Raw genomic sequence first — 20320 nt, 5'->3', positions numbered from 1 at the left:
AAGGCCCCTGAATGAATGAGCCTGCCGCTTTTCCTCCTGAACATCATCCATTGGCCGCTAGAGGGCACGTGTGCTTCCCCAAAGGCAGGCAGCGGTCAGGTGACAGGACGGCCCCTCTCCTCCAGGGCTCCACCAGCCCCTCTGCCCTGGCCAGTCAGTCGTGCCCCGGGTAAATGAAGTCCTTCAAAAACTTAACGGGAGATTGAGACACGAAAGAAAATTCTAGGTGCTGAAGTTTCCTGAATTTAAGACAAAACTGTATATAACATTATACATTATAACAAAAACTATATAGCATTATGTACATGTATGTGTATTTGTATATAACAATTCATTTATAAAACAACTATGTATATACACATCCCCACATAGTTAAACATTGTTATACACATAACTGAATATATACTTATATATTTTCCGTTCTCTGAAATCCATCTAGGACATGTAATGGGAAATTCTGCTCATTACCCATTACCATGGGTTTTTTTTTGGGGGGGGGGGGGTGCTGGTGAGCGGAGGTGATTTGTGAGTTCTTTGTTTTATTAACTTATTTATTTATTTTAGGTTGCACTGGATCTTCGTTGTTTTGCATGGGCTTTCTCTAGTTGCGGCACACAGGCTTCTCCTTGCAGTGGCTTCTCTTGTTGCGGAGCACAGACTCTAGGGCACATGGGCTTCAGGAGCTGTGGCTCGCAGGCTCTAGAGTACAGGCTCAATCGGTGTGGTGCAGCTGCTATTAGCAGCTATTTAGCTGCTCTGAGGCACGTGGGATCTTCCTGGAAAAGGTACTGAACCCGTGTCTCCTGCATTGGCAGGCAGATTCTTTACCACTGGCCACCAGGGAAGCCCTGCCATGTTTATATGAGGACCTCTTGCATCCCCAAACTAGAGCACATACCACACACATACACGCACACAGACACACACGTGCATATACTCGTATGCTCATGTGGGCAGACACACGCTCAGAGGCTTATCCAGGTCCACTGAGGACCACAGAGGTGCTATTACCCACACCTGCTCCCCGGTTCTGACGCCTCTTTACAACACAAAAAGAGAGTCCAGCTCCTGGGAAAGCTGAAGTGTCTGTAATTTTCAGAAACCTTCACATGAACTGTGTTGGAGGATCTTGTTTTTTCTGCTGGCAAAACGAGGCAGCTTATTGCAAAGATTCTTTAAAACACATTTGCTCTTTAAGCCAACACAGGATTTCTTCACAAGCTCCCCCGAGCTTCGATGAAAGCCCTCACGCCTGCAGAGAAAGCACTGGATTTCCTGGCTTTTTTCCCAGTCACTCGATTCCCTTTCCTGGTGAAGGAGCAGAGGCGTCTGCAGGGCAGCGAGGACCAGGGGGTGGGTTCAGACCAGGTGGGTGGGTTCAGACCAGCCCTCCCCTATGAGCCCTGGGGTTTCCACAAGTCTCCTGACCCCAGATCTAAGTTTCTACCTGAGGAAGAATGAAGCTACATATGACCCCGAAATCCCACTACTGGGCATATACCCAGAAAAAACCATAATTCAAAAAAAGATATATTCACCCCATTGTCTACTGCAGCAGTATTTACAATAGCCAGGACATGGAAGCAACTTAAATGTCCATCAACAGAGGAATAGATGAAGATGATGTAGTACATAGAATATTACTCAGCCATAAAAAGGGATGAAATGGAGTCATTTGCAGAGAGGTGGATGGACCTACAGACTGTCAGATAAAGTGAATGAAGTCAGAAAGAGCAAAATATTGAATATTAATGCAAATATGCACAATCTAGAAAAATAGAAAAGATCATCTTATTTGCAAAGCAGAAATAGAGACACAGATATAGAGAACAAACATATGGATGCCAAGGGGCCGGGGCTGGTGGTGAGATGAATTGGGAAGTTGGGATTGACATATACACGCTACTGATCCTGTGTATAAAATAGATAACTCCTAAGAACCTACTGTGTAGCACAGGGAGCCTTACTCGGTGCTTTGTATGGGAAATGGGAAAGAAATCCAAAAAAGAGGGGATATATGGATACCCATAGCTGATTCACTGTGCTATACAGAAGAATCTGACACAGCAGTGTAAAGCAACCAATCTAAAAAAAAAGAAAAAAAGGAACAAGTTTAGAGGTGAGAGTGGCTTCTCACACCTCAGCCCCTGTGACTCCCCGAGCAGGCTGGAGAAGCCGCAGGAATAAGTGCATCAAACTCCCTGTAGATTCTGCTTTACTTCATGGTGAAGAGTTGACAAACCAGTTCATAAATATATGATAGAGTATATACACAAATGTGAGTTCATGATGAAAACCAACGGAGACTTTCATGGGAGAAGTGGAGGATGCCGTGGGGTACCACTCAGATGCCCTCGTTGGGACCACCCGCCACCCCTAATCTCCCTTCACCAGGAATTTGGGGTGCTGGTGACACCTCCCTCTTTGGGAACAGTCTCAGCCAACCAGACAGAACTGCCTCCTCTCCCAGGGCCACACCCCCCACACACACACCCCACAGCCACTTCCAATGACCAGCTGATGTAGGACAGAGCCCAGGCAACCATAAAGGGTCAGACCTCCCCACAGGACAGGCTGAGGCCTGCATGCAGCCGTGCTGCAGCTCGGCTTCTCCTCTGCCTGGTTCCCGCCCCTCCTCGCGCCCCCCTTGACACCCTGCCCCAGGCACTGGTCCCTAAAGCATCCCTGTTAACTCCTGCACGCACGCCTCGGAGTCTGCCCCAGGGAACTAGACCAGGACGGCTCCCACAGGACACATTCCCAGACAAAGCCCTGCCACCCTCCCTGGCTGTTCTCATATCTTCTCCCTCCCACCTTGTGGAGGCATACTGGAGAAGATGGGGGCTCAGCTGGACTCTGGACCAAGCTCCCTGTGGCTGGAGGAGCCCCCGGGGAGACTTCTGGGCAAGGACCCCTGGGACTCAGATGCCTGTTCCATTTCCGTCTTTGTTCTTTCTGGACTCCAGGCAGGTCACCTCACTTCTATCTGCCTCAGTGTCCCTGCCTGCAAAACGAAGAGCTCGCGCATACAGAGTGGATGCAGTAGACAGATCTCCCAGTGGGCAGATGTGACCCACAGGCACGATGGCTTGACTAGTACTGAGTTTGAAAAAAAGACGAATACTTGCTGGTTCTAAAGCTGGGTGTCTCATGCTTGTGAGACAAAATTCCCATTTGTTTTAATCACGAACTCATATTTGTGTGTATACTCTGTTATATATTTATGAACTGGCTACTAAAAGTGGTTTTGACTCCTCACCATGAAATGAAGTAGAATCTACAGGGAACCTCCAGGCTTTCAGCTTCTTTCCAACAGTTGGGAGATCTCTCCATTGCATTGTTTCTCCTCTTGGCATTAGATGGTGTGGTGGAGGCTCCCTTCAGACACTAGCCTGGTTTGTTTATTGTTATTTAGTCGCTAAGTCCTGTCTGACTCTTTGTGACCCCATGAACTATAGCCTGCCAGGCTTCTCTATCCATGCGATTTCCCAATCAAGAATACTGGAGTGGGTTGCCATTTCCTTCTCCATGCAATCCTCCTGACCCAGGATTGAACCCACATCTCCTGTGTTGCAGGTGGATTCTTTATCACTGACCCACCAGGGAAGCCCTTGGCCAGCAGCTGCCTGATTGCTATGAACTGAATGTTTGTGTCCTCCCCAAGTTCAAATGTCGAAGCCTAAAGGGAGGCCTTTGGGAGGAGATTAGGTCACAGGGCAGATCCCTCACAAATGGGATGAGTGCCCACATGAGGAGAACTCACACAGCTCTCGAGTCCCTCCTGCCAAGTCTGAGGACACAGTGGGAAGACGGTCATCTGTGAGTCAGGAAGCAGGTCCCCCTGAACAGACACCGAATCTGCCCACACCCGGACCATGGACTCCCCAGCCTCCAGAACTGAGAGAGCGAGATTGCTGATATTTATAAACCCACCCCCCCTGCCCCACTCTATGGTATTCCTGAATGGACTAAGGCACTGGCTGATTGTTGGAAATGGAAAGAAAAGAAGATGATCTTTGTGCCTCAAGGAAGTGTGTTAAGTTGCTATGATGCTTGAAATCCAGAGAGACAGCGGAAGTGTGAAATGAACCTGCGTTTCAGGAACGGGGTACTCACGGGTGTGTCATGCGTCTAAAGTTGTCGAAGGGACCCTGGATGCGCTGCCTCAGCTCCCGTGCCCAGCGGAGGCCCCCGGCCACAGCAGGCATGTTCTTGTGCACGGCGGAGAATCCTGGGGACAGGGCACAAGCAGACTGAAGCGAGGCTCTGGCCCTGAGCCCCGCTCTGCCCACCAACAAACTCCTGTATCATGGGGGTGGTCCCATTCATCATAGGGATGGTCCCAGACGTCATGGGGAGAGCCCCACGTAAAGCTGAGGCCAACAGAATTTCTGGATGACTTCCTCAGGGAACTCCATCCTTAATGACCTTACTGTGAAACCTGTTTATAGATAGAGGGGTCCTGTTACTCCAGCACTTAAAACTTTTGAAAATTTCCCATTGCCTGAATAATGAACTCAGGATTCCCTAATAGGGTGCTCAGAGAACTTCACAACCTGGTCCCAAACTCAATGGCTGACCTGATCTCCCTGCATACCCCTCGTTTGGCTGTGGGCAGGTCCGACTAGTCACCTTCCACATCCTGTCGTGCCTTTGCTTCCAAGGCCACGGCCTCTTCTCTCTGGCTGTCCATCTCCCCACCTTCAGAGTCCAGCACCAGGCCACCATCTCCATAAACTCTCCTCCCACCTCCCAGCCCAATTCATCCTGTTTTGCTACATTATCTTTGTTTCTTGTTGTTTTGCTTTGTTTTCTCTCTTTTTTTTTGGCTGTGCCGCTTGGCATGTGGGATCTTAGTTCCCACACCTGGGATTGAACTCATGTCCCCCGCGCGGTGGAAGGACACAGTCTTAACCACTGCATTGCCAGGGAAGTCCCTTGCTACAGTTCTTTATAACATTTATGCCAATTGTGTTCCTTGAAGAACCACCTTTTAGGATTAATTATTTTCTCCCTTACCCTGGCCAGCCCCTGCATGCAGTGCGCACAAATGGACCTTGCAAACAGCATGGCCTCCAGAAATGTTTGCAAAGCTGAACTGAAGTGGTTGACTTTCAAACAGACAAGTCAGGGAATCTAAGAATTGCAATAACAGCAGAGATGCCACACCTCCGTGTGTAACTGCCCATTGTCAGACTCCTGATGGTTCCTCCCTCCAAAAGCATGGTTGATAAGGCACTGAAAGGGATGAGAGCCTTTTCTCAGGCATGTGCAAATCTGCTGTGGAACTGAGGTATGTTGAAGATGAATCAGTGTGCAGACATGGATCGAGGTTCAGCTCATACATTACGCGGAGGTTTCCACTAACCAGAGGCAGTGGTCAGGACTTCACCGGTCTGGGTCAGTCTGCCAATCCTGCCCCAGACACGGGGAAATGCACAGTTCGGTGAACTCGACAATCGCTCGAGATGATCTGGAACTTCATGCAAGAAGATTGTGCTTTTGGAAAATGTCCTAGAGCCACAGCAGATGTGTAACCAGAGGACCTGCACCCTTTCTGCTAACAGACGCCCCCATCCAAGTCTCCTGGCAGCAAGCTTACCATGCTCTGCCTCCTCCTGGACATGCTGACTGTGGATCATCCTCACGGCGTCCAGATCCTTGCTGAACATGCGGATGAGCCCCAGGTATCTTTCAGAGGCATCCCGTGCTACCACTGGTCTCTCCAAGAGGTTTCCTGCTATGTCCAGCAGCTGCAAAAGAGGCAGAGGAAGATGGGGAAATGTCACAGACCCAAACTTTGCATTGTTACATTAATCCTCTAGCCCGGTTTTTTCCTTCATACATCTGTCCACCAAGGTAAGAGGATCATGGATGGACAATTAAGAATTGACAGAAAAAAAAAAAAGAGTTGGCAGATACTCATAGCCTGTCCATCTCAACTTTGTTTCTGAAGGAGGGATCCCTGCATGCTGAATGACCTACTGGACCTTCCTCTCATGTTGTGAGAAGCTGGGTAGAGGGTAACATAAAAAGAAAATGAAAGATGTCAGAAAGAGTAAGCTGATACACATCATAAAGACCTGATGCAGAGATGGAGGGTGATGATGGAGAAGAAACAAGAAGCGAAGTGGGCTGGCTGTTGGGGAGAATCGGGAGGGCTAAAATTTGAGAGTGGGGGCAGGAAAAGAGTTTCAGAGAGCAGTTGCTCCCAGAAGGCAGTGGTTTCGAGGACACTTTGAAGATGCTTTATGTGCATCATGACTGCCCCGCCCCCTTGGACAGAACAGCGGGATCAAAATGCTGAAATGCTTCTCGTCATCTCCTGGTTGCTAGACTGTTTATCTGATTGTGATGCTGCCCTGAGACAAGGTCAGGGCAAAGTGGATGACTTCAGTTGTGTTTAGGATACAACAATACATGACTTCTAGGACCACTCTGTTTTCCAACCCCAAATCACCCAGATCCCAGGAGATAGCAGAAAGGAGATCTCCCTCCATGGAGGCATAAGCAAGCAGGTCTCCACTGATTTCTGGCTCAGACATCCTGTTGGGAGGTACAGAGGGGTGGGCTGAGGGACCACTGCAGCCAGCCTGCACCCTCTAGCGTGGGTTCTCTGACCCAGACATACTGCTTCGGGCCACACCCTCTGAGGCACAACTAGTGGTCGGATGGTCTTACAGTAGTAACGGGGTATCTGGACTCAGGGGATCTCTCTGTCCCTACTCCTCAACCTGAAAAGGCACTTGTTTGCATGAAATTATGAACACAGGAGCTTTTGTTTGAGCTAAAGGAGGAAGGAAGGGCTTTGGTTTCTTGTTGGTGAGATGACTCCAAAGAGAAAAACCAAGCAGGCAGAAGGGACTGAATGGCTGTGGGTCTCCTACAAGGTCCATAGGCTGGGTGGGGAGCTTGTTGAGAAGAGGAGTCAGAGCCCAAAGAAAAAGGGCCTGCTTCTGTGAGAGTCCTTTGAGACTCAGGGTGTGAGCAATGCTGCTTCAGGACCTGGTAGTAAAGGGTATGCAAAGTTGGAAAGGCTTTTCTCTGTTTCTGCCCAGAATCATGCTCCATCACGAAGGGCAAGGATTAGAGTTTTGGGAACCCAGAGAAACATACCTTTGGCATAGACAGAAATGCTGTCATGGTGGGGATCATCAGGACAGCAATAATAAGATCCCGAAAGCACCTTTCTGGGCAGAGGACATTTTTAAGGGAGACTGTAGACAAAGACATTGTAGACAAAGACGATGTCAAAGACAGAGCAACTTGAGAGTGTATGTGAGATCCTTGAAGATATCTTGAAATTCATGGTGCACAAGGATTTACCAAAGAGATGGTGCTGGACATCCTCAAGGTAGAAATGGGGTTCCAGTGTCACCAGTTACCTGAGTGATAGCATCCCAATTAGCCCAATTAGTGCTAAGTCACTTCAGTCGTGTGCAACTCTCTACGACCCTATGGACCATAGCCCGCCAGGCTCCGCTATCCATGGGATTCTCCAGGCAAGAATATGGGAATGGGTTGCCATGCCCTCCTCCATGGTATCTTCCTGACCCAGGGATTGAACCCATGTCTCTTACATCTCCTGCATTGGCAGGCAGGTTATTTACCACTAGCACTACCTGGGAAGTCCATGGTAGTAATGATTATGACATAATGGCAAATATTACTATCATTGTTTTATATAAGCCCTTCTCTTGAAATTAAATAGTTGGAGAAATTCTAAAATGATTCCTATGTGAGTTATGGAGTAGCAGGTATGGAATACATATGTATATTCTTGAGTGAATTAAATATATATGTTCCCAGCGTTCTAGAACATCATAGACTCACCATCCTGGGGTTAAGCCTCTTCTGTGATTGTCCCATCAGTTATCCAGTCTGTGGACATGTTTAGCGCTTGAAAACTTAACTACCTCTCTAGGAAGTTTATTCCATCTTTAAATAGCGTTAGCAGAGATCAGTTTCTTCTTTTGAGCCAAAATCTACCTCCCCATAACCTGATTAGTCCTGGTTCTAATCCTTCAGGCTTTACAGAGTAAGTTTCTTCACAGTTAATGGAAGACCTGCTCTGTTTCCGTAAGCCTTCAGGTCTCAGGACTAGATTGCTCGTTTCTGTAGTCATTTATCTACTCATCATCCTGAACTTCCTCCTGCACATTCCTGCACCATCTGATCTGGGCAACACAGGGCAAGGGTCCACATCTTCTTATTCTAGTTACTCATGTTTCAGTGGTTTGCTCCAGCCTGAACTGACCTGATGGCACCTGTTAAAACAGCCCTGGTGACCACAGCAGGCTTCTTCACTTTTAATAGGCACCCAGGTTACAGGTAAGGCCCAAAGACAGCAATCCAGAAGAAATTCAATTACAAGGTATTTTTATATCATCAAGTTTGCAGAAAAGCCTGAGCCATCAACTTGAGAAGCCCAGTTTTGCAGGCTCCAGGCTCCCTCGCCCTGGGACACCCACAGTACTGCTTCTACTAGACCAACAGCAACAATTCCTCTCTGCAGGAACAAAACAGTTGGAAGTGTAAGCTTATCCCCATCTGAGAGGGCAGGGAGAGTGAAGCACTGCTGGGAAAGTGCGGGTAGCTCCCCCTCCAGTACAAACCTTAAAGGCATGCTCCAAGCCAGGGGCATCATCGAAGGCCTGAATAAAGACAGTCCCCAGCCTCCTGTCAAGATCTTCTACTCTCTGATTAAAGTCAGAGATGTCATTTTCAAATTCCTGAAGAGACAGCAAATGGACATAAGAAAACATGATTTTCTGAAGGACAATCCCAGAATGCTTTTTCCTATTAATCTGTCACACCAAGGATATATTTTGATTTTCTACAGTTCACTATGGTGTGCCCCAGTGTTTATCCACATAGACAGTTGCCCTATTATTGCAGCATTTTTCTCCTAGACTCTCTAGTATTAGCATATGCTAATCACTCAGTTGTGTCCGACCCTCTGTGACCCCCGTGGACTGTAGTCTTCCAGGCTCCTCTGTTCATGGAATTCTCCAGGAAAGAATACCAGAGTGGGTTAGCCATTCCCTTCTCCAGGGGATCTTTCCGACCCAGGGATCAATCGAACCCACATCTCCTGCATTGCAGGTGGATTCTTTACTGTCTGAGTTACTCGAGGCAAAATGGTAAAGAGTCAGAGGTGAGGCTGGTACCCTGTCCCTCTCCTGTGTCCCCACTTCCAGCTCCTGCAGCCCCTTCTCTCTCACCTGCGGCACCAGCTCAGGCCACCCTGAAAGCCACCTTGGCAGCAACAGCCCCAGCAATGGGGCTACTTCATCACTACCCCTGACTTCCCTTCCTCCCTCAAGTGAAAATCCTGTTCTCTTCAGTGTAAACAAACGGCTATGGCTATTAGGAGAAAAGTAAGCTAATTTAACAACTATACACTATTTCTTCTAAATACACTTAATTGCTTAAGACAGCAGCTAGCCATTGCCCCCACGGTTGCCAAATTTAGCAAATAAAATTACAGGACACCCATTAAATTTAAATTTCAGATCAACAATGAATTTTTTTTTTCAGTATAAGCCTGTCCCAATTAACTGTATTTTATTCAGCAACACAGAGCATGCTCTTTCTTCGAATGTAGCGACTTTCAGAGAACATTGATTTTCAGAGAAACATCTCTAATTTGTGAAATTATTATGTCTTATTATTGCTTTACAGTAGCTATGCATACTTTTATGAAAAGATAAAGAAAAGTAGGAAAACATAGTAGCATTTTGCTACTTCTCAAACCCAATTAACATTGGAGCACACTTCTCTATGTACAGGATTTTGTTTTGTATTGTTTTATCACATGGTAGAAAACATACAGTATAGATCCTGATTTATATGCCAACTTTTTTTCTACTTTAAACTAACAGAACTTTTAGAAAGCTCCATTTCCTGGGTTTGGCTGGCTAAGATCCCCCTGGACAATGGAAGGGGGCTCCCAGGTGGCTCAGTGGTAAAGAATCCACCTGTCAATGCAGGAGATGTGGGTTCCATCCTTGGTCAGGAAGGTCCACCGGAGGAGAAAACGGCAACCCACTCCAGTATTCTTGCCTGGAGAATTCCAAGGACAGAGGAACCTGGTGGGCTACAGTCCATGGGACTGCAGTCAGACACAACTGATGACTGAGCATGAACGCAGACATTGGAAGGTGCTCAGAACAGATTCTTGCTCAACTGCTTTTTCCTTTTCCCTCAAATACTCTAAAATTCCTTCTCCAGTTCTTTAGCATTCCCTTCTCGGGGAACTCCACTCCCTGTTTCTGTACTGACCCTTTTGCTTCTTTTGGTTCCTGCAGTCTTGGACTCACTGGTCTCAGCTCTCCTGCGCTACAGGTGGGATGTGGACTCCTGGGTCCTCATCCTGGAAAATGCAATGTTGGCCCTTGCCTCATCCTGAGGTCTCTCTTGGGAACTAGAGTCTGATCAGAAAACTGGGCTACTGCGTCACTTACCCCTCTGCAGGCCACTAATGAAATTCTGCCTGGGTGTGCCTGGCCTTCACACAGCAGGTGCTGCTCCAAGCTTAAAGTGGCTGCAGCCTCCACCATCACCCCATCTCCATCTCAGCATCTCTGAAACCCTGGGTATCTTCAGTCCGAAGAAGTCAGCAGTTGGAAATCACCCTCCCCTGACTTCTCTCCTGACAGACAGGATAATTAAGAGTGGTCTCTGCCGATAAAACCACGGGGACCACAGAGCCAAAGAAAATGCACAGGGGAAATCCAAGTAAATACCCAGGCTAGAGGCTGCAGGCATCTGAGAAAAAGAGACAAATCTTGCAAGGTAGCCCTTCCAAGCCCTACCACGCTTTGGAGATCCAAGCAGTTGTAGGAAGACTCTGAGAAGACCCTGTACATCTCTTGAAACTCGGTGTACATCTGCTGGGCCTGCTGGCTCAGGGCACTCCCTCTGATACCACTGAACTCAAGCTTTCCCAGTTTGTGGAAATCCAAAGTTGTCTTCAGAAGATCCTGTGAAGACAATTTGCAATGGAATTAGGATAATGAGGATGATAACAACAGTGGATGATGCGCAAATTGGTATAGGAAGGGCTGAAAATTATATGGGGGTGGTGGTTGCTTAGGAAAATGTGAAGCTTGATTAGTCTTGTAACCTTATTATTAGATTGGGCTGATATAAATAATTCTTGGTGACACGTGATAACAAAGAGAAAATTCCAATAAATAAAATTTACTCGCACACCAAAACCAAATTTATGCTTCAACCTCTTCCTGTGTTCTCTCATAAATAATAAAATACAATAATAACACGAATTACATGGCTGGTGGCTTTATTCCCATTTAGGAAACCAATTTTAAATGGACCGTGTTGTGTGGTTCCAGAATGGTGGCTGTCTTGGTAGGTGCTGACAGGAAAGTGGATCCTCTGAGTAGTTCTGAGGACAAGCTCAGAGGTGGCGCCAACATTCTCAGCAACGACTTCTGCCAAGAAAAGACATGTGAGGGGTGCCCTTGCTGGGCATACCTGGGACCGTAGACCCTGCGGCCGGCTGGGTGTTGGTGGGTGGTGACGCAACATCTTTGTATTGGGACAACAACAGTGAGAGTGAATCAGGTCAGTGCAGGCTCAGGACGGCACCCGGTAAATAGGCAGTGAGTGTGTGTGTGACTGTCACCACTGACGTGGCAGTTCCCAGCAGGGCTCGGGATCAAGTGACAGGTCACAATACAGCCCAGAGCCCCGGGGGAGTGATGCTGCTTGAGTCCATCGAGGACGCTTCACTTCTGATAGGATAGGAGCCTTCAAGACATCTCTAACTCTGCATCTAACTTATCTATCACGACTACCCATTGAAAACCACAAAGTCTCTAGATCAAGGCATTCTTCCTGCTGTACCTTCCAATCTGTGTGCTTAGCTCTTCAGTAGCAAAGAGGGAGATGGGGGTACCTTTGTGTCATTTTGGCAAACATGGCAAACAGGAGGACCCCTGGGAGGCAGTCTTCCATCCTGAGGAGATTTGAAGGGCAATAAGAGGGAAAAGTGACCCAAGACTGGAAACCCAGCGGGTCCTGATATCATTCCAGGGAATGCCCATATCACTGGCCACTGCTCTGAGCTAACCCATCAGGATAGCAGGGGGCAGCCCATCTCTTGCTTCTCACCAAGACACCAAGCCCAGCAGCAGAGACAGAAGCACCAGGAAGTTGTGAGAAGTGGCTGACTTTTCCTGCATTTTCAGCTGGGTACCCATCCTTGCAGCCATGGGCAGCCATCTAAGTCCCCTTTCTGCTCAGCTAGGCAGAGTACATCATGAGAAACGCTGGGCTGGATGAAGCACAAGCTGGAATCAAGATTGCCGGGAGAAATATCAATAACCTCAGATATGTAGATGACACCACCCTTATGGCAGAGAGTGAAGAGGAACTAAAAAGCCTCTTGATGAAAGTAAAAGAGGAGAGCGAAAAAATTGGCTTAAAACTCAGCATTCAGAAAACTAAGATCATGGCATCTGGTCCCATCACTTCATGGCAAACAGATGGGGAAACAATGGAAACAGTGAGAGACTTTATTTTTGGGGGCTCCAAAGTCACTACAGATGGTGACTGCAGCCATGAAATTAAAAGAGGCTTGCTCCTTGGAAGAAAAGCTATGACTAACCTAGCCAGCATATTAAAAAGCAGAGACTTTACTTTGCCAACAAAGGTCCATCTAGTCCAAGCTATGGTTTTTCCAGTAGTCATGTATGGATGTGAGAGTTGGACTAAAAAGAAAGCTGAGTGCTGAAGAATTGATGCTTTTGAACTGTGTTGTTGGAGAAGACTCTTGAGAGTCCCTTGGACTGCAAGGAGATCCAACCAGTCCATCCTAAAGGAAATCAGTCCTGAATATTCATTGGAAGGACTGATGCTGAAGCTCCAATACTTTGGTCACCTGATGCAAAGAACTGACTCATATGAAAAGACTCTGATGCTGGGAAAGACTGAAGGTGGGAGGAGAAGGGGACGACAGAGGATAAGATGGTTGGATGGCATCACTGATTCGATGGATATGAGTTTCAGTAGATTCCAGTGATAGACAGGGAGGCCTGGCGTGCTGCAGTCCATGGGGTCGCAAAGAGTGGGACACGACTGAGTGACTGAACTGATGAGCCAGGGGCTGAATTGGGAGAAATGAGGAGAAAGAAACAGCCAAGTGAAGGAACATGTATACCCAAACCAGGAGATCCTGCCAAGGATGGGGGAAGGGGGTAAGCTTTATTTAAACACACGTTTGACTTTGTATGCAGGGAGGAGACAGCAATCAACTTGATTCAAATGAAATGGACTTTAGCAGTAATTTGAGTCGTTCTGATAGGAGAAATGTACTGTGCTTGTGCTGTGGAATGTCACCTGGGTACCCATTTTTCATAAGTTTGTGGATGTTAATTTCAGTTTTTAGGAAGGATCATCTAACCATTTTAAAAGACAGATGCATTTTAATGTGTTCGATTATGTAAAAAAAAACTAGATGACAATTTTGTTATACTTTATTTCTCAAGAATTCTTGAAGCACAGTCCTGGGTGGTCACTGAAAGTTGCTTCATTTTCAATCTAACAGGTAAATCATAGATATTGTTGTTTAGTCACTAAGTCATGTCTGACTCTTCTGTGACACCACGGACTGTAGCCCGCCAGGCTCCTCTGTCCATGGGATTTCCCAGGCAAGAATACTGGAGTGGGTTGCCATTTCCTTCTCCAGGGATCTTCCAGACCCAGGGTTCAAATGTGCATCTCCTGCATTGGCAAGCAGGTTCTTTACCACTGAGAGACCAGGGAAGCCCCAAAAGAATACTTACATAATCATTCTATTTTTGGAGAAACTCTGGTCACTAGAAACAATGGATATTTACGTTGCTTAACAAACACATGATGGGCCATACATTTATTTAGGGTTCAGTTCAAGGTCTTAATCCTTTCCTTACACCTCCCCTCAATAAGAGAGACTCTTACCCCACTTTTCTCCTACACTCTGTATACCCTTCTCCTGCATAAACTTTTCTTTAGAACTCTTAATCACTCTCTGGCATTATACTATGCTATCTGGGATTACATTATATTGTTTATTTCCTATCCACCTTTCTCAGTAGGTTGTAAACACCCCCAGAGATCCCACTGTATTTTCCATCCCTGGAAGAGTCCCAGATGCTGAAGAAATATTTGTTGAATGAAGGAAGATGTCATCTTTGACCTTGGACTTAGCGACAGTACCTCCAGGAGAAGGTGACAGGGTGGTAGAGACTCTAGGAACATTGGACTCAGAACAATTAGATAAAATAAAGAGAATTAGACAAGAACAGAGAATTAGGAAGCAAGGCAAAACTGTGCCTTTGAATGTTTAATTAGCTGTGGTCAAGTGCAAGGCAGAACCTTGCATGGCCCTGAGCTGAGGGCAGAACTAAGGAAAGTAAGTGAACAGGGCAAAGCAGAAGATCTGGGGTCAACCTGTAGGCTGAACTTACAAAGTTTCTGATTTTTGACCATATTGACCTACAAGAAATGGCAGTTTCATGTGGTTCTACTCCACGAAACAGAACCATCACATGCCTGGAAAGGTCCAGCCATACACTGGGCTGCTAAGAGAGGTGGTGAGCTCCCCAGATCTGGGTGGATTTCACAGCTCTTTTCTTTTCTGCTGCACTATGCAGCAGGTGGGTGTCCCAGGTGGTGCCGTGGTAAAGAACCTGCCTGACAACATAGGTAGATGTAAGAGACGCGGGTTCTATCCCTGGGTTGGGAAGATCCCCTGGAGGAGGAAATGGCAACCCACTCCAGTATTCTTACCTGGAGAATCCCATGGACAGAGAGGAGCCTGGAGGGCTGCAGTCCATAGCGTCGCATAGAGCTGGACACAGCTGAAGTGACTTAGCATGCAGCATGTGGGATCTTAGTTCCCCAACCAGGGATTGAACCCATGCCCCCTGCACTGGGAGATCAGAGTCTTAATCACTGGACCGCCAGGGAAGTCCCCCTGGGTGGATTTTAAAAGTCTGATGTCATGTCACAGAGGTATCATAAAGAAGATTCCTGCATCAGGCAGGAAGTCGAATCACATTCGTAGAAACAGACTTACAGAAACAACGGTGACTATATCTTTGGTTCTTAAAATATTTAAATGTAAGCTCTTTCCATTGTTTATTTAGAAGTCCTCACAAAACAGATAAAAGGCCATTTAAACCCATGAGAGATTTAGATTAAATTTTTAAAATATTCATTTTTATCCATCACAGTTGTAAACACAAAATCCATGATGTTGTATTCAGGCTGAAAATGTCAAGGTCAGGGGTAGGACACAGGGCATCATGGGAGGAGTGCTGGGGCACAGATCCCTGGGTTCACACAGCCCTGTTCTACCATTCACCAGCTACGTGGCTTTTATAAAGCAAGACACTTAATTTTTCTAATCCTCCTTTTCCTGACCTGTAGATGAGTTACAGAGTTACAAGGGAATGCCTTTGTACAACTTCAATAAACGGTGTGTGTGCATGCTAAGTCACTTCAGTCATGTCCAACTCTTTGCGACCCTATGGACTGTAGCCCACTAGGCTCCTCTGTCCATGGAATCCCCCAGGCAAGAATACTGAAGTGGGTTGCCATTTTCTCCTCCAGGGGATCTTCCCTATCCAGGGATTGAACCCGCATTCCCTGCGACTTCTGTATTACAGGCAAATTCTTTACCTACTGAGCCACTTGGGAAGCCCTCAATAAATGGTGGGAAAAAAAAAGTTAAAGTGTAGTCACTCAGTCATATCTGACTCTTTGTGATGCCATGGACTGTAGTCTGCCAGGCTCCTCTGTCCATGCAATTCTTTAGGTAAGAATACTGGAGTGAATTGCCATTTTCCTCTCCGAGGGATTTTCCCAACCCAGGGATCCATCCTGGGTCTCCCATATTGCAGGCAGACTGAGCCACCAGGGAAGCCCTCAATGAACGGCAGGCACTGTAATTAATTAGCATCACCCCAATGTCATTAGATCAGGTTAGTGGCTAAGAGATGTGCACAGAAGTTGATACTCAGGTGCTCCTTTCCAGGCAGAGGCCACAAAGAGCAGGGGGGTCCCAGGCAGCTGGCTGGATTGACTGGGTCCTATTCTTCTGAAAACTGTGCAACCTTTAATGGGGTGATGTGGCCCCACAAACAGCAAGCCTGTTCTCAGGAGAGGCCGCGCATCTTAAAAGAAATGTCTTCAGAATTCATTAAGGGCGAACACAAAGCAGACATTCACAGACGAGAATCTCAAAAGGTCATTGGGAAAAAGACTGTTTTCTTTACCTTCTGAAGGCGGTCGACCTTATGCAGCTAATGGTCTCCTACGCGACTGAGTGCTCAGGCCTGGCTGAAAGGGAAGCGGCCCAATTAGACCCGAATAAAAGGAGCTGGCGGAGGGGCTGGAGACGTGGAAAGAGCAAGGGAAATGTGGTAGATTAGGTCAGCTTATTACCTAACTGCCTGCTAATCACTGCGCACGGAGCCTCAGCAGGAAAGCGTCTCACCTCCAAGAGAATCACAGCTTTACAGCCATTTCACAGTGAAAGAGATGGGGGTGCTCTCCAAGCTGCTTGCTTACTGCATTGTTGGAGGGGAGAGGCTGGGGTGGAAACACAAACAGGGCAGCTGCAGAATCTGCAATGTTACAGCACAACAACAAACTGTGTGTGTGCGCGCGCATGTACTGTGTGTACACAGTGTATGCATGCACACCTGTGTGTGTGGTGAGTGTGTATGCGCGATGTGTGCGTGGTGTGTGCAATGTGTGGGTAGTACCATATGCATAAGTGCAGTGTGTGTCTGTGTGTGTAGTGTTGTGTGTGTGTGTGTAGTGTGCTGTGCCATGTGCAGTATGTGTCTGTATGTGTGGTGTTGTGTGTCTGTGAGCAGTGTGTCTGTGTGTGTGAGTGTGGTGTGTGTATGCATGTGTAGTGTGGTGTGTGTGTATGTGCAGGGCGTGTCTGTATGTGTAGTGTTGTGTGTCTGTGAGCAGTGTGTCTGTGTGTGTGAGTGTGGTGTGTGTGTGTGCATTCATGTGTAGCGTGGTGTGCATGTATGTGCAGTAGGTGTCTGTATGTGTGGTGTTGTGTGTCTGTGAGCAGTGTGTCTGTGTGTTGTGAGTGTGGTGTGTGCGTGTGCATGCATGTGTAGCGTGGTGTGCGTGTATGTGCAGTGTGTCTGTATGTGTAGTGTTGTGTGTCTGTGAGCAGTGTGTCTGTATGTATGAGTGTGGTGTCTGTGTGTGTGTGCATGCATGTGTAGCGTGGTGTGCGTGTATGTGCAGTGTGTGTATGAGTGTGGTGTGTGTGTGTGTGTGTGTGCATGTGTAGCATGCTGTGCGTGTATGTGCACTGTGTGTCTGTATGTATGAGTGTGGTGTGTGTGTGTGCATGCATGTGTAGCGTGGTGTGAGTGTATGTGCAGTATGTGTCTGTATGTGTGGTGTGTGTGTGTGCATGCATGTGTAGCGTGGTGTGCATGTATGTGCCGTGTGTGTCTATAAGTGTGCTGTGTGTCGTGTGTGGGTGCACAGGTGCATACTGAAGCACGTTGCAGGAAGGCAGGGTGGGGAAACAAAATCCAGAGGCAGCGGAAGACTTTTCCATTTGATTTTCGACTGTTCCTTTATATTGTCAAGATTGTACATACTTTCGGGATTTCCTTAGTAAGGCCCTTTCGTGGAGTGGGAATTATAATTTTACCCAAATGACTTATTCAGGAAAAAAAAAAGACTGAGAAATCATATGGTAAAAATAGTATGTGCAAATACAGAATAGAGTGTGTTGGGGCAGAAGAAAACTATAAAACCAGTGTGGGACTCTAAAAAGGGAGGGAGGGAGGGAGGCAGGGGAACAGATCTTTGTAACTGCTGGGAGACGTCTGTGTTTGGTGGAAAGACAGTGCTTGGAACCCTGTACCCTGGGGTATGAACCCCAGCTAAGCCTTGCTGAGCCTGTGACCCTGGGCAAGTTCATTTTTGTGTCACATGTGATGGTGCTCATTTGCCAAAGGTGCTGTTACCCAGCTCTTTCCAAGGTTCTAAGGCTGCAGTTCTGACATGAGATTGGCTCTTGAAAGATGTTAATTCTTTCTTGGTCTGTTCTTCCTTTCCCTCCCAGGGGTTAGCTCTCTAAGAGATTAGCTGCATCATGGGGATGGTGAGGAGGAAGAAGAGGAGAAGGAGGACAAGGTTTGCAGAGAATGCAATTACTCCACATGCCTCTGAAGACAGACCTGCAGGACAGCTCAACACCTCTGGCCAAGCAGTCCTGCCCTCACCTTCATTTAGCAGGTGCCCAGAGGACTGATGCTGAAGCTGAAGCTCCAATACCTTGGCCACCTGATATGAAGCGCTGTCTCATTGGAAAAGACCCTGATGCTGGGAGAGATTGAAGGCAGGAGGAGAAGGGGACGACAGAGGATGAGATGGTTGGATGGCATCACCAACTCAATGGACATGAGTTTGAGCAAGCTCCAGGAGATGGTGAAGGACAGGGAAGCCTGGCATGCTGCATGCAGTCCATGGGGTCACAGAGTCAGACATGACTGAGCGACTGCACAGCAAAAGAGGGGAAACATCCATATGCACAATAAAACTTTCTTGTTTCAAAGAGAAAAAAAAAAAAAAGGCCAGGCAAATCAGAGGGGAAAATAGAACAAGGGAGATTAAAAACCAGCCCTAAACAACCTCACCCTTGTGAGCAGGCAGAGAGGAAAACACACTGAAATCATTTTACTAACTTGGCTTCATGTATTTATTAATTGCAGCTGCCCATGGTTTAGGGGCCACGAAGTATACAGAACGGCAAGATGAATAGGGCTGGGTTCATGCTAATTCTTGCTAGAGCGAAGCAGATTAACCCCATCTCAAGCAGGCATCGATCACGGAGATACACAGAATGTTAACTAAAGGGCGATGTGAAATATGCCCAGAGCCGATCGATAGCCTGTGTCTTGCTGCACTGAGTTGAGGGGGGAAGGGACTGGGAAGACAGGGGGCAGGGGGCAATCTGAGCAAATGTTTAGGAGATGAACGAGGGAGAAATGCCCGGACGAGGGAAAGAAACAGCCACAGGAAAAGGCAGACTCAGGGAAATGCAGGGTGAACAGAGAGTTAAGAGAAGCTAAACAAGAGGAAGGAAAATAGAGAAGGGGAGGGAGACCAGTAGAAAAGGAAGAGGGAAGAGGGAGGCAGACGAGAAATGAGTGGACAAAAGAAGTGGAGGCATTTGGCCTAAGAGCAGAGAAGTGAACCAGAGCCAGGAACAGAAAACTTACGAGGGGAACAGGAGCAGGACCTGGTGACATTCATCTCATCTTCTAATTAAACTGGGACAACTGCTTTTTGCTTTTTATGCATCTGTGCACTGATTCAGAAAGAAAAAGCAGCCAGAGAGTGGACTCTTGCAAGGGTAATGACTCCGGGGAGGCTAGTGGCTAGGGCTGCTTGTGGTCACTGAATAAACCCAGCAGATTAGGCGCTCAACATCAGGATAGCTGTCTATATGCAAAGTCACATCATTAGCATGTGCAGAGCTGAGCCCTGCTCCCTGGCTTCCACTGCAAGGACTATCCTCAGGGCTAGGGAGACTGTGAAGGTGGCTGTTTGCCCTGGTCCCCACGGTTGCCAGGGGCAGGCAGGAGTGAGAGAGTCTCTGTCACCTCCAGTTAAAAGACAGTGAATGGGTTGGTGTTGGAGAGGAGAGGGATGGAATGGAGAAGAAGGAGAAGAGAGGCTTCTCCTCAAGGGCTGTAGTGGAAATGGTGCCAAAAACAAAGCATTTAGGAAAAAGCTAGGCATCAATTATTTATACTCTCCGTGATCCCAGAGAAGGATTTAAGGTACACCTTTCATAAGATCTAGGGTCTGGCCTTCTGGCTCATACATTTTCGCTGTCTCTGTTCCCACCTTCACCAGTCTTCGTTTCCCCAGAGAATTCCTACTACAGTTTCTAAATTTATTTCCTCTTGTGCTCCCCACTTTCTCAGAGGCCCTCTGGGTTAGGAACCCATCCTTCTTGCTCCCAATATCACACCAATTTTGCTTTTATCGGGCTTCCCTGTGGCTCAGACGGTAAAGAATCTGCTGGCAATGTAGAAGACCTGGGTTCGATTCTTGGGTCAGGAAGATTCCCCTGAAGTAGGAAATGGCAACCCACTCCAGTATTCTTGCCTGGAGAATCCCACGGACAGAGGAACCTGGTGGGCTACAGTCCATGGGGTCGAAAAGAGTTGGACACGACAGAGTGACTAACACACACACTTTGCTTTTATCATGGCATGTAATACACCTCAGGGAAGCTTCAAGATTTTGTTGT

The 20320-nt window shown here is 47.3% G+C and overlaps 1 protein-coding gene across 1 annotated transcript in view; it reads right to left on the bottom strand.

Moving 5' to 3' along the window:
- The window catches only part of DNAH9 (dynein axonemal heavy chain 9), a 290174-nt gene that overhangs the window by 246135 nt on the left and 23719 nt on the right, over positions 1 to 20320 (bottom strand). Inside the window, exons 7-10 of the mRNA XM_061141084.1 lie at positions 10818 to 10985; positions 8616 to 8732; positions 5603 to 5753; positions 4117 to 4231 (exon numbers count right to left, since the gene is read on the bottom strand). Coding sequence (XP_060997067.1) covers positions 4117 to 4231; positions 5603 to 5753; positions 8616 to 8732; positions 10818 to 10985 — 551 coding nt within the window. The remainder of the gene's footprint in view (positions 1 to 4116; positions 4232 to 5602; positions 5754 to 8615; positions 8733 to 10817; positions 10986 to 20320) is intronic.

This window comes from Dama dama, chromosome 5 (assembly GCF_033118175.1).
Source record: "Dama dama isolate Ldn47 chromosome 5, ASM3311817v1, whole genome shotgun sequence".
Taxonomy (NCBI): domain Eukaryota; kingdom Metazoa; phylum Chordata; class Mammalia; order Artiodactyla; family Cervidae; genus Dama; species Dama dama.
The sequence above is the reverse complement of the archived record's forward strand: the minus strand, read 5'-3'. Positions and strand labels throughout refer to the sequence as shown.